Source organism: Ipomoea triloba, chromosome 11 (assembly GCF_003576645.1).
Source record: "Ipomoea triloba cultivar NCNSP0323 chromosome 11, ASM357664v1".
Classification (NCBI taxonomy): Eukaryota; Viridiplantae; Streptophyta; class Magnoliopsida; order Solanales; family Convolvulaceae; genus Ipomoea; species Ipomoea triloba.
The window spans coordinates 5,881,208-5,900,276 of record NC_044926.1 but is presented as its reverse complement, the minus strand read 5'-3'; the positions used below and the strand labels follow the sequence as shown (position 1 = coordinate 5,900,276).

The 19,069-nt window shown below is 36.3% G+C and overlaps 3 protein-coding genes across 5 annotated transcripts; 2 read left to right on the top strand and 1 right to left on the bottom strand.

Moving 5' to 3' along the window:
• Positions 1-378: 378 nt before the first annotated feature.
• Positions 379-3,031, bottom strand: LOC115997068 (cation/calcium exchanger 4-like). Its single transcript, XM_031236535.1, has one exon. It carries the CDS (start codon positions 2,656-2,658, stop codon positions 709-711), a length of 1,950 nt encoding a protein of 649 aa, XP_031092395.1. The 5' UTR covers positions 2,659-3,031; the 3' UTR covers positions 379-708.
• Positions 3,032-5,038: 2,007 nt separating this feature from the next.
• LOC115996813 (multiple RNA-binding domain-containing protein 1) lies at positions 5,039-12,740 on the top strand. 3 transcript variants are annotated; one of them, XM_031236232.1, is made up of 16 exons: positions 5,039-5,306; positions 5,395-5,502; positions 5,631-5,745; positions 6,169-6,929; positions 7,099-7,230; positions 7,473-7,562; positions 7,724-7,847; positions 8,457-8,780; positions 9,035-9,099; positions 10,028-10,190; positions 10,714-10,818; positions 10,938-11,039; positions 11,152-11,325; positions 11,768-11,899; positions 11,978-12,210; positions 12,352-12,740. In XM_031236232.1, coding segments are annotated over exons 1-15 (2,571 nt in total). In that variant the 5' UTR covers positions 5,039-5,304; the 3' UTR covers positions 12,152-12,210; positions 12,352-12,740. The 3 variants fall into 3 exon arrangements, with proteins under 3 accessions (XP_031092092.1, XP_031092091.1, XP_031092093.1); XM_031236233.1 differs by having other exon boundaries at positions 5,217-5,306; positions 11,978-12,203; XM_031236231.1 differs by lacking the exon at positions 12,352-12,740 and having other exon boundaries at positions 11,978-12,319.
• A 437-nt stretch (positions 12,741-13,177) lies between these two features.
• Positions 13,178-18,464, top strand: LOC115996535 (aldehyde dehydrogenase family 7 member B4-like). Its single transcript, XM_031235800.1, has 16 exons — positions 13,178-13,348; positions 13,431-13,567; positions 13,909-13,995; positions 14,197-14,328; positions 14,685-14,757; positions 15,028-15,050; positions 15,135-15,198; positions 15,408-15,453; positions 15,777-15,957; positions 16,083-16,259; positions 16,360-16,524; positions 17,056-17,196; positions 17,316-17,413; positions 17,759-17,908; positions 18,044-18,114; positions 18,199-18,464. Exons 2-15 carry the CDS (start codon positions 13,433-13,435, stop codon positions 18,096-18,098), a joined length of 1,527 nt encoding a protein of 508 aa, XP_031091660.1. The 5' UTR covers positions 13,178-13,348; positions 13,431-13,432; the 3' UTR covers positions 18,099-18,114; positions 18,199-18,464.
• Positions 18,465-19,069: the final 605 nt, after the last annotated feature.

Here is a 19,069-nt window from a genome sequence, read left to right as displayed (position 1 = left end):
CTGAATGTACATTATACAAAATAATGTATTTTCAGTACTCAAATAATGCACTCAGATAGTACGATACTTAATAGTGCACACAAGTGAGATCAAGGACTGAAAATTAAGAAAAGATGTGACATTTTTGTAATTACAATGGTGCATTTAAATAAAATTAGTTCACAAGTTCTCACAAAAACTACTAATTCTCATCTAATCCTGATTATATATATATATACATGATGTTCAATAAAATGACATTCTTTTTCTTTTCTTTTCGTTTTTTCTTTTTTTCTTTTTTTTTTTTTTTGCCTAACCCAAGAGGCCAAGATCCTAGTTAGTTTTCTTTTCCTAGAACTGGATAATAAAATTACACAAAATTTCAAGGAGGCAAGGAGATTGTTCAAAAACAGACAGGACCACCAGGCTAATGAGGGCTGTGTTCGATAATCATACTCTTAAGTGATTTAGACATGAATTTTCTTCAAATCAAGCACAATTACATCACTTATATGGAGGATTACTTGATGATATAATGTGAAAGAATGAAATTTTCATTTAGATAGCAGATAGTAGATAGAATAAAGCAATAAGCTGGCTGATGACTTTTTGCATGGAATTCGTACCTGATTTCCATTGAGACACTCGTTTAAATACATCAAGGCTCCGTTGAACAGCTAGTGTTACACAATCTCGAGATTTTAGAACATTTTATACATGCTAATCTAGTCAGTGAAGACCAGATAACCGAATGATTCCCATTGCGCTGCTCAGCCTAACAGACAGGAATATCACATAGATGATGAGCAGTCCACCACCGAGCGTTCTGTTAGGGCGCATATCATTTCGAGGAAGGACAATGAGAGCCCACACTAGTCCCAACATAAGGAAAGTCATTGTGAAATACAAGCTTTTGTCTAATGGAAGCACGTAGGAACCAGGTTTCTCAGACCAGGCTCCGAGGAACATTGAGATTCCCAAACCAATAAGAATATTGAACATTGGGCCAGCGTAACATCCCGACAAGGCAATCTGCACACTATCCCCACCGTTCATTGCCAAGGCGACATTTGAAACCAAATCGCCCATTGAGTTTCCCCATGCCAGTACGGTCAACCCAAGGATTGAAGGATTCACCCCCAGAATCACGCCTAATCCAACCAACAAACCTACAAGCTCGTTGGCGATCATGTAAAACCAGACAATGCTCATTACGAAACCACCCAGAACCCATGGAAGTAAGAAGTTCTGAGGTGGATGATCTGACCTTGTATACTTGTATGCAAGAAGACCAAGTGTGCAACCAACTAAAACGCCAATAATAAATGCTATAAGTTTGCTATGATTACTCACATCATCTTGACTACTCCAGAGACATACCAAAAGAATTGGAGCCAGAGAAGCACTGGCTACTGCATAGAACTTTGACCAAGTTTCCCCTTCAACTAGGGGAATTGTTAACCGTCTTGGCACTGTCATTGGAATCTCCAGTAACGACCATAACTTGGACCAGGAGAATGACGTTTGCTCAACTTCAAAGTCCTTGTCATTCCATCCCCATACAGGCCACTCACTCTCGGACACCCTAATTGTCTGATTTGAATATATTGCCACATTCGAAGCCCACATCCACTGTGGAAGGGAGCTTTGTAACTGATCACCATCACTTCCTGTCTCAGTTTCAAGAAAAGGGCTATAGACGGAGTAATCCTCTTCCATTCCTGAAGAAAATACAGTTCCTCTTACTGGAAGCAGTGGCGTGATAGAATCCAATTTCAACCTCCGAGCATGTTTCCTCAAAATCTCATTAGCGGCAACAGCAAAGGCATAAACAACATAAATCAATAAAAACGCCACGGCAGCTAAAACACTTATCCGACCAACAATCAGGATCAACAAAAGCGAGAAAAGAGTCGCAATGAAAAACACAATATCCCTAAAAAAGCATTTGCGATCAATCTGAGCATCCTGATCAGCCACGCAAAGAGAAACAGCTCCAACTACAATGCACGTTACAAACACAGCCCCACCAAGAACACTATTAAGGCCAACTTCTCCAGCACCTGTCCCTACAAAAGCCGCAATACTGGCAAAGACATCAGGAGCACCATTTCCAAGGGGGAGCAAAGCAACACCCGCTACAGTGGGCGACAGCTTCAGCAAACTTGCAAGTTTCTCCAAGGAACAACAGAAGTAATCCGCAGCAGTGTTACCCAGAAAATAGAATAGCGTAACAAGCCAGATAGCAAATACTAGATAAGCCCATCCACTTTCACTGCAACCACAATAATAGAACTTCACGTAATCAAAGAACCCTCCAGTCGTGCATTGTGGGTGAGCCTTCAAGAAGTCACAACCACTCTCATACCCCCTATGATCAGATAATCCACTACAGACATCATGCTTCTCTATGGACAAATCACCCTGACCCGACCCGTTTACACCAATTGAAAAATTAAGGTTCACTTCTACCATTCCGCGACGGATAACTCTCATAGGGTTTGACCAAGCATGAACCCCGCTTTTTGACATCCATTCAATGGAAGAAGATGATTGCTGAAGACGTGGATTTCTCAAAATATATTCCCCGTTGTAGAATAAGAATATTAAGGCCAAAGAGCATAACCCATTAAACAACCCACGAATTCTGGGACTTCTTCTAGTGTAAAATTGTCTCATTATCTAACACACAAGATGCAATTTCACATATCCTATATACAGAGCCGATAAAATCCCAACCCTAGGGTTAACAACATACAATACTAGGGTTTTGATTCCGGAACTGAACTGACCTTCTAAAACCGATGGCGTGAGAATTGAGGAGGGCAGTTGAATTGCAGGTCAATCAGCTCTGGCAATGGCGAATTTCTTCGTGTAATAAGCTCCATGATTTTTCAAATATGCCTCGAATAAAAGGAAGGACCGAAGGAGTTCTGGTGGGTCGGGTCGGGTCGTTGCGGAGCCTGGTGAATGTGAACGTGTGATCCTTCCTCGAAGCTGCTTGTTAGGTTATTTCCTTTTGATTTACTCGAAAGAGAAGAGTCGACAATTTTTTTGTCAGAGGTACAACAACCAAGACGAAGGGTACTCCGTAGTTGATTTTTTCAGGACACATAAATTAAAAATGATTCCGAGTGGCAAAGACCTTGTGGTCAAGCGGCATGTAGTGACTCTCCTAAATGGAAGGTCATGGATTTAAGCCTTAATGGAGGCGACATTGACTTGTTGAGTTTCAGTATGTTGAGAAACTATATAAACAAGTATAAAAATAGTTCAAAGCAATTCGTGTGTCAAACTTAAAGGTTAAAGACCGAACAATATAGAAGATTGTTCGAGCAATCGAGCAAAAGTTTAAGACAATTATTCGGCTGAGAATTTATGGAGATTGACTATTTAGAGCATTCAGATCACTTAGAGCATCTATATTAATATACTTTTTGTGATTTTTGGAATAGTGTATGAGAGAAAAAATGGGTTTGCTGTGCAAGGTTAGTTTTTTTTTTTTTTTTGTGAGAATAGTTGCCCATGAGAGAAATAAAAACCACTCACAGTCGTTAACGTGTTCAGATTTAACAAATCAGATGTAATTTAAAAAAAAAAACGACGCAGTGACATTTTTGCAAATAACTCGAACTTTGGTGCAAGTAAATGTGTTACAAGTGCAAGTAATTGGTGCAAGTTTGAAAGTAAAATCACTTACAAGTGCAAGTAATTTACCATGGTAACATTCGTGCACCCAATGATAAAGTCTTTCATATAAATGCACTCAATAATAATGCCTGATGCAACTAATTATACCGTTAGGTGTACTTAATATTGGTACTCAGTGCACATTTTATTTACACTTGTAACACACTTTACTTGCACTGGGGTATACTATATAAAACTGTTATTTGCACTTTAACACAATTTACTTGCACTTTGATGCTTAATTATTTATGAAAATGTCGTCGTATTTTTTTTTTTAAATCAATGTTTCTGATTCGTTAGATTTGGACACGAACGGTTATGAGTTGTTCTTAGTTCTCTCCTAAGCCTCATCTCTCTCTCTCTCTCTCTCTCTCTCTGTATGTGTGTGTGTGCACGTGTGGAAGGGTTCAGGTGCGGGTATAGCTTCCCGTGCGATTGTGTTGTTACGCACATTAAGCATTAAAATAACACAACTTAAGTACACAAACCACGCAATGTAATCACACAACAAAGCACATTAAGAAAATAGACCACGTATCTAAAGTTTATAAATGGTTCACCTTTAGTACGCAAACCATGCACCTTAAGCACACAAACAAAGCACCTTAATAACACAAATCACGTACCTAAAGTTTTAAAATAGAGCACCTTAAGTTTCAAAACTGACGTATATACATTAAACATACAAATCACGCACCTTAAGAATGAAAACAACGCACATTAAGAAGGAAAACCACACATCTAAAGCTTTAGGTCAACGCACCTTAAGCATACAAACCCCACACATTAAAAATGAAAATCACGCATCTTAAGAAGGAAAACTACACACCTTAAGCCTCAAATTGACGCACATTAAATTTTAACAACTACTTACATTAAGCACACTGCATTATCAGTGTCTCCACAGTCTATTGTTGCCTCTATGTTATCACTACATATTGGTGCTTATGTATTATCAATTATCAATAACATCACCTCCTTCTTCTAACAAATCAAATAGAATTTGAATTGCATCCGATGTCTCCAAATACCTACATGAAAACAAAATCAATAAAAAAAAATGTATACTATAGACCCCAATTTAACTTGTTTAACTTGTAAAGTGAATTCATCACAATTTACATACTAAATATTACAATTTAAATTAAACTAATAAGAAAACTAATAAACAACTCTCACTAAAAAATTAAACTTGAAATCACAACAACAAACACTTGAATCGGAATTTAGACCCGTATAATTTGTACATCAATTGATCCATTAACCCGAATTCGATAATAACCCACCCGGAAAAAGACATGTCATTATAATAAAATGGTTTCAGAGCTGCTATCGTCTTCCTCCCTTCAAAACCCTAAACAATACGGAGTAGTAATTTAGCCCCTATTACATTATTATTATCTTTGGGGTCGTGATTTCCTGTTTAAAGTGTAAACTAAACGCTATCTGAATGAAAGTTATTGGCAGTAGTCGTGAATGAACTGTTAAATTGGTAGAAGTTATTGCAATCTGGAACCAAATTTGAATACTAGCTGCTGATAACTGGGCGCCGAGCTCAAACCTTGTGCTTCGCCACAGCCAGCCCGCCCTGCTCCGCCGCTAAAACAGTCGAGAACTAACTTTAACGTCGAAGCAATGTAAGTTTTTCAAGGATACAATGAATATTTGCTTCTTTTAATTCAGGCTCCAATTTGGATTATATGTGAATGCAAACTTTGTATGAAGGTCTCGTATATGCGTGAAGAATTTACCAAAATATGTTGCGGAGGACCGCCTCCGAGAATTCTTCTCCCAGAAAGGCGAAGTTACTGACGCTAAGCTCTTGCGAACACCGTAAGATCACTTTTCTATTTTAATGGTTTTTTTTTTTTAGCCATATAAATGGATTCACATTCGACCTATCGTGTATGATAATTGGAGTTTTCACTTAAACTGCTATTTTTGTAATGTGTTTTAAATAGAGATGGGAAGAGCAGACAGTTTGCTTTTGTGGGATTTAGGACGGAACAAGAAGCCAATGAAGCAATCAAGTACTTCAATAGGTCTTTTTTGGATACTTTTCGAATTACTTGTGAGGTTTGTGTTATTTTGCTTTACTTGCTGCTTCCTTTATTTTTCCTGCAATGCTTCATTTTTGCTTTGAGTCAATGATAGAACATACCCTTCATAGTATTATCTTAATAGACGCTTCACTATATTATTTAGAACTGAGTGGATGATTAGAAAAATACAGAAAGTTATGAGCTTGGAATCATCTCACTGCAAATAAATATGCAGTCAATTTGATATACTATGTGTGGCTCCAGTTCCATATTTCGATGTTGTTTGTTACTAATAAATAGTCAAGACCATATCATTTTTACCGAGAAGTGAGAGAACATAGAATAAGTAGGAAAAGAGTCAGAAGAGAGCTATCTTTCTGCATGAATTCCTTACATACCAATCACAACTTTGTAGATTGATTACAGTTCTCTATGTAACATTGATTCCACATGCCAGCTTGCCAGGAAAATTGGTGATCCAGATACCCCACGCCCATGGAGTCGCCACTCAATGAAAAAACAAGAGAAGTTAGGTAAGGAGGATGATAAAGTAACTTCCTCCAAAAATACAAAGATTAAGGAGTCAAAAGTGGACAAAAAGCATAGTGTAGAGGAAAATGAAAACGATGACCCTCTGCTTCAAGAGTTCCTCCAGGTCATGCAGCCTCGAAGTAAATCTAAGATGTGGGCAAACGATACAATAGGGGCTCCCTCTCTTGAGGAAAGTAAAAAGGAAACAGAAAAGAAATTTCAAAGGGAAAAGGAAAGTAAAACCCAAATGAATAGCGACAACGTTGAATCAGATGAAGATGATGATAAAGAAAATGAATCATTGGAGAGTCACAAAGATGAAAAACCAAAGAGTTTTATCCACGATGATGTTGTGACAGATATGGATTATTTCAAAAGAAGAGTAAAGAAAGACTGGTCAGATTCAGAAAGTAGTAATGAAGATGGTGATGATGATAGTGATGCTGATGGTGGCAGTGATGAAAGTGATGAAAACAGCAATGAGGATGATGAGAACTCATTGAGAAAGAGCAATGATGGTTTAGATGCTCTTAAGCATGATGATAACAAGAAGGTAGTCGGGGATAGACAGTCTAGAGAATCTGGTGATGAAATGCTTGAATCAGGTGATCCTTCATCTAATGAAGATGAAAAAGAAGTTCTTGAAAGTGGACGCTTATTTATCCGCAATCTGCCTTATACTACTACGTATGGATCTCCATTTTCCAATTTTTTTTTCCTTTGATTTTTTTTTTCTTTTATATTTTGTATTCCCTTTTTATATTTGTGATTTGCACTAGGTGTTTGATATGAAGTGCCAATCACAACTAGTAAACTGATTAATCATTTTTTATGTTTAATGCTTTTAATAATTCAGGGAAGAGGAGCTGGGAGAGCATTTCGGCAAATATGGGAATGTCTCACAAGTTCATATTGTTGTCGATAAAGAAACAAAGCGGTCTAAGGGGATTGCATATGTTCTTTACTCACTCCCAGAATCTGCAGCTAGGTAAATATTTTTTCATCCATATCCAGTACTGCTATAATTTTGTCTAACTAACTTTTACTCTGGAGTCTGGATGCCTACACTGCAGTTTTATGTGCCCTAACTGCAATAATCTTTTTTTTTTTTTGATGGGTAAAGAATTAAATGTTTTATTGATAAGCACTGTGAATGGTGCAATATACCTCCCATATGCACATGCTTCAATGTTAATGCAATAAAATTCACCTGTGGCTTTCATATCCCAGGGCATTAGAAGAGCTGGATAGTTCAATATTTCAAGGCAGATTATTGCATGTTATGCCAGCAAAGCAAAAATTTTCTTCCGAGAAACAAGAGTATGTGCAATAACTTTAGCCTCTATTACTTCCTTCCATTACTGATTATTCCAATTTTTATGCATTTACAGAAAATAATTAAAGAATAGGGTTTCTTTCTTTTCATTTTTAAAAAAAATGTTCTACAGTTGAATAAAGTGTTCCAACAAATTATTCTGCAGGGTCAACGGGTCTGGTAAACTGTCATCACAAACATTCAAACAGAAGAGAGTGGAGGAGAGGAAGGCATCTGAAGCGAGTGGAAATATACAAGCGTGGAACACTTTATTCATGCGTCCAGATACAGTATGTTGCTTTTCAATATTGATCTCCTGAGTCATTCTTGAAAAGAAATATGCTTTTGATGAATTTCTAACTGTAAAATTGAATTAGTGGATGTTGACATAACACAATACTAAAATTCTTGATGTTTTAAAATTTTGAAAAAAAAAACTTTGAGAACATTCAAATTTGATGTGTTCTCTTGTTTATCTGAGACATGCCTTTAATAAAATTTGGAATTATAATTTGAGCAAATTCTTAACTATCATGTACAGACTATCATACAATCTATTATAAATGTGAGCTTGTGCCAATTTTAATAAATCTACTTAAGTTCCATCTCCATGCACCTGTTCAAAGTTTGGTTTGATTCCCAATTTGGATATTTGTCTATAGAGTATATATTTTTTTGTTAAAATAAAAAAGTGAGAGGGATGAGACTATGAGGCTATGAATATGGTATTGCTTCTGCCTTACTGGAGGGTGGTGGCCATGGTCACCTACCAGATCACCATTCAATCTATTATTCCATATAGTTAATAACTATAGTATTTATGGCTGGTTTTACATTATTTATGTGTTTTATCTTGAATTTTCTCTGATCGATGCTCTCCCTTCGCTTTTGTTTAAAAGGTTGTAGAAAATATTGCAAGGAGACTTGGTGTAAGTAAAAGTGATCTTTTAGATAAAGAAGCTTCTGATCTTGCTGTACGTATAGCATGGGGAGAAACAAAAGTCATTGCTGAGACAAAACAATGTTTTGCAAAAGCGGGAATAAATATTGCCTCTCTAGAGGAACTTGCTGCTGGTAAAACTGACAGTGTCAAAAGAAGCAATCATGTTATACTAGTAAAGAACTTGCCGTACAGTTCATCAGAAACTGAACTTGCAAATATGTTTGGGAAATTTGGAAGCCTGGATAAAGTAATTCTTCCTCCAACTAAGACTTTGGCATTGGTATGTGCTCTATCTCCACCTTTCTAGATTTGGAGTTGATGTTTTTGAACTTTGCAGATGCTTTTTCTGTTAGTACTTCCTTTGCTTTTGTCTTCTATTTGCTTTTCTTTCTAAGGAATCCAGCTACGCTTCTAACAACTTTTGTCATGGTTTTGTGTTAAATCTGGGAACTATACAATAATAGGATTGCTTAAGTATCCCCCTGTGTTTTTTAAATTCATTTTCTTATAGATTTTCTGGGAATGGTTTTGCAGGTGGTCTTCCTGGAACCAGCGGAAGCACGGGCAGCTTTCCGGGGTTTATCATACAAACGTTACAAGTGAGTTCACTCATTCTCTTATCATATATTTCCTATCCCAAAATTTTCACTTTTTCTTTTCATATGGGGTATAAGAGTAGAACAATTTTCTATGCTTGTTCAATTGTTTGCAGATAAGCGGGGTGAATAAAATGGGACAAAGGGAGTAATTGTAGATATCCTTATGATTAATAAGAAATAGTAGGGAAAAACTACAGGCAGTTGGTGAATATGTCTTATACCTAGGTTTTAGTATTCTTGGAATGCACTTAAGCAAATCATTTTGGTTCCAAAAGATTACCCCCACCCCCCTGCTTGTCTGTTTTGCACCTTACTGTTCAACAGTTTCTTTGGTGGAATATAGTAGGTAAAATGGGAAATTTTTGTTTGTGTATGCCACCTGCCACATGATCCACATACTGACTGTGTAATTGCAACTATTCCTTGCACAACTCTGGCCTAGTTTTGTGAAACCATTCCTGACAGGTGATATCTTGGTGATCTTTTATAAGATATGGTACCTTAATAGACCTAAAAAAGAAATTCTCTGGCTTTCTATGGGATGCACATAGTTTACATTAGTTATGGGTTTGAGTTGGGTGTTACTTGTTCAAGCAATCATATGCAAGTCCAGGACCCCTAGGAGAGTGCAGAGGGTGGAATGTCTGACAGGTCCTTGATTTCAACCTTTGGGCCACTGTATATGAGGGTCACCTTGGGGTGGTGTGCCCTGAGTTCTGACAGTGATCTCTTTTTGCTTGCCAGTATAGGAATGGAACTACATTCTTATCGAACATAGATTCAGTAGTGGGAAGCAGATGCTATCAAAGTCAAATAGTGTCTTATAATTTAGGGATCATGTTTATGATACTTTTGCCTTTCTTGTTTCATGTTTATGTATGAACTTAACACTAATTTGAATTTTGGTTGTTCAATGTCCTTAATACAGGGATGCTCCACTATATTTGGAATGGGCTCCTGGAAATATTCTTGATCAAACAGATGATTCAAAAAATTCTGTCATTGTTGGTGAGCAAGATGTCAAGAAAGTTTTACTAGAACAGCAAGTGGAAGGTACAATAGATGCTGATGTTGATCCTGACAGAGTGGAGGTATATTCTTGAATCTTGATTACTATGCACTTCTCTTCAACAGGCATGGATACACCTATTAACATTACGGGCATGATCTCATCTTAGGCAATGTAGTTCTTGTTGCCGTATCTATTTTTCTGTGTCCACTGTTCATGCCTTGATAATTCTGCTATATATTTATTGCATATTTTATGTACTCCTTGTTTATAACATTGGGTTTTTTAAATATGAAATTGATTTTAATTTGAGCTGCCTTAGTCTACACCTGTATCGTGCAATATAAAGCTCCAGTTTTGTACTGCTATTCTCTTAGCCGGAGCATATATTTGTGATGTTTTTCAACATTGCAAAATATCATTCATTTAACGCGGGAAATAAAAATAAAAAGTGGATGACAGAGAAGAGGATGACTTTGTTTTGCTATTCCTTCTTTCGAACAATATTCACTGCCTCTTTGTTGTGCTTTAAACTCCTCGATGTTCCTTGACTTGGATATCTGATCAATCACTTTTTTTTTTCTTCATATTTGTTCTGTGTTCAGTCAAGATCACTCTATGTCAAGAACTTGAACTTCAAAACAGCTGATGAGAGCTTGAAAAAGCATTTCAGTGAAAACATGAAGGATGGACGGATACTTAGTGTCAGGGTAATTCTATCTGGTCCTTTGCTTGTTAGCACTTCTACCGTTAAATTGGTCTTTCTGCTGGTGTGATCTTTAGAGTTTCTTTCAAATCGTCCATCTTACTGTTCCCTGGTGTTTGGCAGGTGAAAAAGCACACAAAAAATGGAAAGACTGTTTCAATGGGTTTTGGATTTATTGAGTTTGATTCTGTGGATACTGCAGTAAATGTTTGCAAGGATTTACAGGTAACATTCCATGTTGCAGCTACCAACAAAAATTCTCGTGTGTGAGTTTGATGGTGTAATTATATGCACATATTTTATGTACCTAATCCATGATGCTTTCTTCTCGTATTAGGGGACTGTTCTAGATGGCCATGCACTCATTTTGCAACTTTGCCATGCTAAGAAGGATGAACAAGTATTGAAAAAAGTTGACAAGGACAAGAGTTCTACAAAATTACTTGTGAGAAATGTTGCATTCGAGGCAACAGAGAAAGATCTCAGGCAACTGTTCAATCCATTTGGCCAGGTAAAATTCATCATGACATCATTACAGACTTTATGTACAGGGTAACAAGGTTGATGATTAAGGATCAAAACTATTCCAAGTTGGGCTATGATATAGTGTCTATTCAAATATTAACAGCAGACTCTAATAGTCTCAGTATAATTATTATGGATTGCCTATATGACCCTATTAACTGCTATTTCTTAATAGTTAGGCGATCTGAAAAGCGGCAAACTTTATTCTCCTATAAACTTGATCACTGATATGATCAAATCTGTATAAGATAGATGGCTGTTCAAGTGCCAGTATGACAATCTATTTTAAGATCTCTTTTTATGCATTGAAGAATCAACCTCAACCCTTCGTTTTGTTTTATGATTGGATCTCTTCTCTTCTCTTCTCTTGTGTTGTTACAATGATTCAAATTGATTTACAATTTAATAAGATGACTTTCACCCGGCAGATTAAGAGTTTGAGGCTGCCGATGAGGTTTGGGAGCCATCGAGGTTTTGCATTCGTGGAGTTTGTTACAAAGCAAGAAGCACAGAACGCCTTCGAAGCTCTTTCTAGTACTCACTTATACGGTCGCCATCTGGTACGCCCCCCTAAAAATTCTATAATGTCGTCTAGTTTCAATATGAGCATTCCCTTTACTGAATTTCCTTGGTTTCAGGTTCTGGAAAGAGCAAAAGAAGGCGAGAGCTTGGAGGAACTACGAGCTCGAACAGCTGCCCAATTTGCGGGCGAGGAGAATGGGTTCCAAACGGCCACCAAATTATCAAAGAAAAGGAAACACATGGCTGTATTGGATGAACGGACCGTTAAATTTGAAAGAATTGCAGATTAGTATTAACATGGGGTATTGCGGAAGGATAAAAGCTGAGCGGAATTGGTTACAGGTTACTGGTATCAATTTTTGCGAGTGGAATGTTACTTGTATCAAAATTTTTGTATTACCTATCTAACACGACTTAATAGAATTTTACTCAATATATTTATTTTTCCGTGCTCTAAATATATCTTTTTGTACTCCACTATGGAACACAGAAGAGGATGCGATTGCGAATCGTGACTGATATTCGCAGCACGTGGAGTATGGCCTGGGTGTACTCCGCATTACGCAACGCAACGCCTTGTCATCTAGTTATCTGCTACACAGATCAGACGTGGACCCCCCTCACAGTTCTCTGCTTCTACGTCTCTTCATCCGTTTGATCCAACACGATAGTGTTAATATGAGAATATGCGTCTCAAAAGTTGTACTTTTCAATTCTTAAAGATGTGTTTGACTACTGTTATGTATTTAAACGACTTACAAGAATAGATAATAAAGTAGGTAAGAGTAACCTTAACCTTAAACGTAAGTTCTTTTTGTTTTGAAAAATTTTCCCCAAAAATCACTACGGGGTATGCTATAATAATTTGAACTAAATGCACCCCTAGTCCCTTTTTGCATTGGTACAAATGTCAATACTTTTTTCATTCATTTGTTGTTGATACCAAATGTAATAGACATTAATGTCAATCAACACTTTAAATTTTTTTATTCTTTTTAACATTCATCAAGAAAAAAAGAAGAAGAAAAAATAACAGTTCAAGTTAATTAATGATGGTAGTTTGCCCTTTACATAGCATCTAATAATGTGGAAAAATTAATTATTTATCAATTTTTTCACAGATCGTCTCAACTCGGTCAACCCGACAACCAACAATGCCACCTAGTAAAGTGGGGAAGTTAATCATTTATGATAATTTTTAGATTAAATTTACACCTTGTCATAATAAGGAAAGAATATAAAATTTCTATAAAGAAAAAAATCTTATCCGTTACTACTTCAAGTAATAAATTCCACCGAAGCGCCCCTTTAGCAATTAGCAGGACTCAAAAAATATAACAGGGAGTATTCTCTTATTACAGATAAATGATTTAGCATTTAGCAATCAATCACATCAGAGTAACATACACCAGTGCACTAGCTCGGGCATAGGCATCGTGTCTCGAAATTTCAGGCGAGATTATATCAAGCTATTTCTCCGGTTCCAAGTAATCAAACTTCCTCTCTCCGGAGCTTTTCGTTTTGATTCTCTTTGTTTTTTATGCTTATTAACGTAAATTTTGAATGTAGAGATGAGTTTCGCGAAGCGAGAGCACGAGTTCCTCAAGGAGATCGGAATCGGCCCTAGAAACCTCGGCTGCTACGTCAATGGAGCGTGGAAGGCTAGTGGACCTACGGTCTCCACTGTAAATCCTGCCAACAATGAGGTCAGTTCATTTACTTAAAATTTTCTTCGTTTTGATTTTGAAAAGCAGCCAATCAGGCAGTGAGGTTATGAGAAAATGGAGTGAATAGTTGATGGAGAGTGGCAATAACTGCAAATTGCATAAATGATTAGGTTCTATGACTGAACTTCGGAGTGTTTTTTACACGAAAAAATTGGAGTTCCTTTTTTTTGAAGATTTATTGTTCCGAATTTCATTGATTCTGGTTGATCATTATTTGTTACGGAGTATTTTACTAAACCAGCGCAGATTAATACGGAGTTGTTCCTTTTATGGATTGCGGCGCTGATAGTTTATTTTTATTTTTGTGTTCATTAACTCAGATCATAGCCGAAGTTGTTGAAGCTTCGATTGAAGATTATGAAGAAGGCATGCAGGCTTGTAGCGAAGCAGCAAAGCTGTGGATGCAGGTATATTCATCACCATGATAACAATCTTGTCAGCCTATCTGACTTTTGCCTTCACTTTTGTCAAAATAACCTGCCTAAAGTATTGTCACTCTCACATAATTGTGTGCCTACAGTGTGAAAAACATCTTAATTTTGTACTTGATCTCTTCTTGACTCCTTTAGTGTAAACTAAATGTCTTGATTGTTTCTATTTTGTCTCAGATTCCAGCACCAAAAAGAGGTGATATTGTTAGGCAGATTGGTGATGCACTTAGAGCAAAACTTCACTACTTTGGCAGACTTGTTTCACTTGAAATGGGGAAAATACTACCAGAAGGAATTGGGGAGGTTCAAGTATGTATACTTTACTAAGTCTGTGGTGTAACAAAAAAGTCTTTTTCTTCTGCAACAATGAAACTGTTCCTTGACTTGTTCTCCTGCCAACAATAATGTACAAGTTTCCATTTTCTCTGAGAATAATTGATGGTTGTCATTTCTAAACTACTTATTACTTGGGCCTATGTGCTAGTGCATAATCATCTTGGATCTTCCTTTTTGATCATCACATTTTTTCGAATAGCTATTACATATTAAATCGGCAATACTTAAATGCAAGTGGTGGTACTAATTACTGATTAGTTATATATATTTTCTTTTAGCATTCATGACAGAATGAATTAATGATGTAACTTTGAAAACAATTTAATCAGGAAATTATTGACATGTGTGACTTCGCTGTTGGTTTGAGCCGACAACTAAATGGATCAGTCATACCATCAGAACGTGAGTCCACTCTTCTTCACCTGCTTATATCTGATTTCTTTGTAAATGCTCTAAGAGTTATATTTGTGAGGATTTCTTTCTTTTCATTGTTGTCTCTTCTCTAGATTAATTAGCACTACTTGGCTTTAAGATAAGGTAGAAGTGAATCAGATACAATCAGAAAATTTATGGTCTGTATATTGGTATGCTGCTTCTTCTGGATTTTTGGGCTTCTTTGCAAAGCTTTTTCAGAAGTTCAATTTAATTAGTTGTGTTTTTTTTTTTCAACAGGCCCTAATCATGCGATGTTGGAGGTGAAGTAGATAACAGACCATAATTTTGGTATTATGTTTTTTCTATACAACACTTGATGTTCCTTGTCTATTCTTCATGGACAGATGTGGAATCCTCTAGGGGTAGTTGGTGTAATTACAGCTTTTAACTTCCCATGTGCAGTTCTTGGTAAGAATTGGGATTTTTTAATGGTTTGCAACATATTTTATAGTTATAGAGTGTTGTTTTGTCATTTGTGAATTCACAAGAGTTTCTGAGAATGTTTTTGATGATTTAATATTTTAGTTTGGCATTATATTGGCAAAGTCTTTACCAAACTCGTTATTAGATGATCACTTTAGCATTAATGAGTAACTTTTTCAAACATGATTGTACAGGATGGAATGCATGCATTGCCTTAGTATGTGGCAACTGTGTTGTCTGGTAATTTCCTAACCAAAGTCATCTTAGATTATGATAGCAACTGTTTTCTCCTTCTTTACTTTATTTGAAAAGAGAATATCTGATTTTTATTGTTCAGAGGTTTCTCTCACTTGCTTTCTTCTCTGCTTAAGTGTGTTCTTCTAAATGTACATAGTGCATAGTTTTCTTAATGTGCTTTGACTTAAACACTTAATCCCCTCAAAAGTCTGGATATCTTAGAGAGTGACAGTCCTACTTCTTGATTCAAGTCCATGTTTGAAATCCTCTTTCATATTTAAACTGGATTCTATTTTTTAATTTGTTTATCTACTCTATGATCACAGGAAAGGTGCTCCAACTACACCATTGATTACAATAGCAATGACAAAAATTATTGCTGGGGTGTTAGAGAAAAACAATTTGCCTGCTGCAATTTTCACTGCTTTTTGTGGGGGTGCTGAAATTGGTCAAGCCATAGCAAAAGATACCCGAATCCCTCTAGTGTCATTCACTGGTAGCTCAAAGGTAACTTCTCTTACTTGTTTCTGGCAATCATTCACCGACAAATAATATTTATTGCTATTCTTCTGACTGCCATTTGCCAATTGCCACCTTTATATTTGCCCTACTTGTGTTTGTACCTACTGCAGGTGGGTCTTTCAGTACAACAAACAGTAAATCAGAGGTTTGGTAAATGCTTGCTTGAGTTAAGTGGTAATAATGCTATAATTGTAATGGATGATGCCGAAGTTGAACTTGTGGTTCGCGCTGTTTTGTTTGCTGCGGTTGGAACAGCCGGTCAGCGCTGCACAACGTGCCGTAGGCTGGTAAAAATGATTTTTTATAGCTCTTTTTACACTTTATTGTGTAATTATTTCATTTAAAGAAAAAGGCTAATACTCTTCTTTGTGATTCCTTACAATAAAGCTTCTTCATGAAAGTATATATCACAAAGTAGTTGAACGACTTCTTGATGTATACAAGCAAGTTAAGATAGGGGATCCTTTAGAGAAGGGCACCTTGCTTGGACCACTGCATACACGTGCTTCAAGGGAGAACTTTGAGAAGGGAATTCAGAAAATTATATCCGAGGTATGCACTGTAATTTTATCACCTTTTGCATTACATAGTATTAAATTACCAATTTTCCATTGAGCCTGATGGTTTTAAACTTTCTGATTGTAATTCTTTTAGGGCTAATTTCTTTATTTTATATTTAATTATACTCTTTTAAATAAATAAATGTTTTGTGATGATTTCTTTATCCTAATTCTATAGCCCTTCCTCATGGCGCACCAGTGTAGCTCCTATAAGCACTATTATCCTATGATGTATAATAACCAGTCTCATTTTGACAAACTTAAACACTGAAATTTCATAAGCAAAGCTTTATAATAGCATCAAATATGATCTTATGTTGAAAACTTAAAGGGTGGTTTACACGACCCTATCTTCAATGTTATCCACCATTGTTTTTGTCCTTCTGAAGAATGATATTGTCTTTGAATAACCAGATCACATCTCAAGACAACCAGGCATATAGCAGCAATTCGTTTCTTATATGCTTTGTTTCTTTGTCTCTTGTTTTTTCTGTAAAATTTTACTATTAGATTTAATTTTCAGGGAGGCAAGATCCTTACAGGAGGTTCAGTTATACCATCTGAAGGGAACTTTGTGCAGCCTACAATAGTAGAAATATCTCCAAGTGCTAACGTCGTGAAAGAAGAGTTGTTTGGCCCAGTTCTTTATGTTATGAAATTTAAGGTAGCTACTTTTTTATGCAAATTTATGATCTTCCTTGATTAGAAATTATTTTGTGCGTGTGTCATGGACAAACATTGTTCAATTAATGTCTCACTTCTGAGTACCCACCCTTCTTGCAGACATTTAAGGATGCAGTTGAAATAAACAACTCTGTGCCTCAGGGTTTGAGTAGTTCAATCTTCACCAAGAAACCTGAATATATATTCAAGTGGATTGGGTTAGTATCTCAACAGCTTACTTTCTCATTTAATTAAATTGAATTTGAGTCCATAAAATACTTATTGCCTCATACTTTTATCTAATTACAATCTTCAACTTTAACCAATAGATTTAGCACATGAGATCTAGACATTTCCAGAAAGATTATATGTTGTGGTGTTTGATACAGATGATTTAATTTTATTATTGGGATTATAAATTAAACACCTTTTACATATTTGGCAAAAAAAATAGATTGCATGCCTTTTTTTTTGCATATATTTTTCAATATTAGATCTTATTTTAGATTTCTTTTTCCAATTATGGTCCTGCATCTGTTGACATTTTTTTGTTTTGATGGCAGTCCTCTAGGAAGTGATTGTGGTATTGTTAATGTGAACATACCAACAAATGGAGCTGAGATTGGTGGTGCTTTTGGAGGAGAAAAAGCTACTGGAGGTGGTCGTGAAGCGGGGAGCGATTCCTGGAAGCAATATATGAGACGCTCAACTTGGTAAATGCATGCATCCCTTGAAACATTGATACATAAATAATCAATATAGCTGCCACTCTGCCAGTTAATTTCTTATCCTACATTCCTACCCGAAGATCTCCTTGGCTAACCCTGCTAGATTAACATCACTTGCAGCACAATCAACTATGGGTCTGAATTACCCTTGGCACAAGGAATAAATTTTGGTTGAGAGAAATGTCTATATGGTATGTGAAAAACACTTTCCTAGATTCTGTACTAAATTTGCCATTACCAGATCGAATTACTGACACCAGCTTTTTCATGTGCAGAGGTCACAGGTTCTGGGCTCCTCTTATTACTTATCCTAGACAAACTGAGAGTTACTCAGGTTATCTATCTCTAAAGTTGAACAACCAAATCTCAAATACTGCAGTGGCTGATGATCTCCATTCTGTCTCCTTGTCTTGAGCGGAAATCCCAGGTCTTTCCATTCTAATCTGCAGTCCTTGAAACACAACTCTTCTGAATTACATTGAATAATAAGAACACTTTATTATACTAATAATCCATTCAGAAGTTTCTTCATTATTATTAATTTTTGTTTCAAATTTAGAAGCCTATATCAAATGCTTTACTATTGCACACGTGATAAAACCACTACCCGAAAAGCAAGCGAAATTCCAGTTGTAGTGCTCTACAAGAATTTTAGTGGACCAACTCATAATAACGTCGATCATACAAACAAAAAGTTGCACAAAAGAAGCATTTGAAAATTTTGTCATATAGGTAATAGAATCAATTCCTGCCTGCTTACTTAAAGAAATAATAAAAGGATACTTGGTAGAACATGGTTAAGTAAGGACAAGTACATGCATTATTGAGGTGGTTGTCAGCTAGAGAAGAAATGATTGAAGTTTAGGTATGGAGTCGCATGGGACCCGACCCCGTAATTAGATTAAGATGACCTTTCCAGTTTCCACTACTAGCCAGGAGTCCAAAACCATGATGGGGATCATATCGGTCAAGAAACTAAGTTATACTGTTTTAGATGCTAGCCAGAAATAAGATGAGATTGGATGGATCGGATCAACAAGTTGAGGTGTAGATTGTGATATTCCCTTCTGTGATTATGCATCACTATAAGAATAACATGGGAATATAATTTTTATTTTATATAGTGTAAAGTTATACCATATGTTT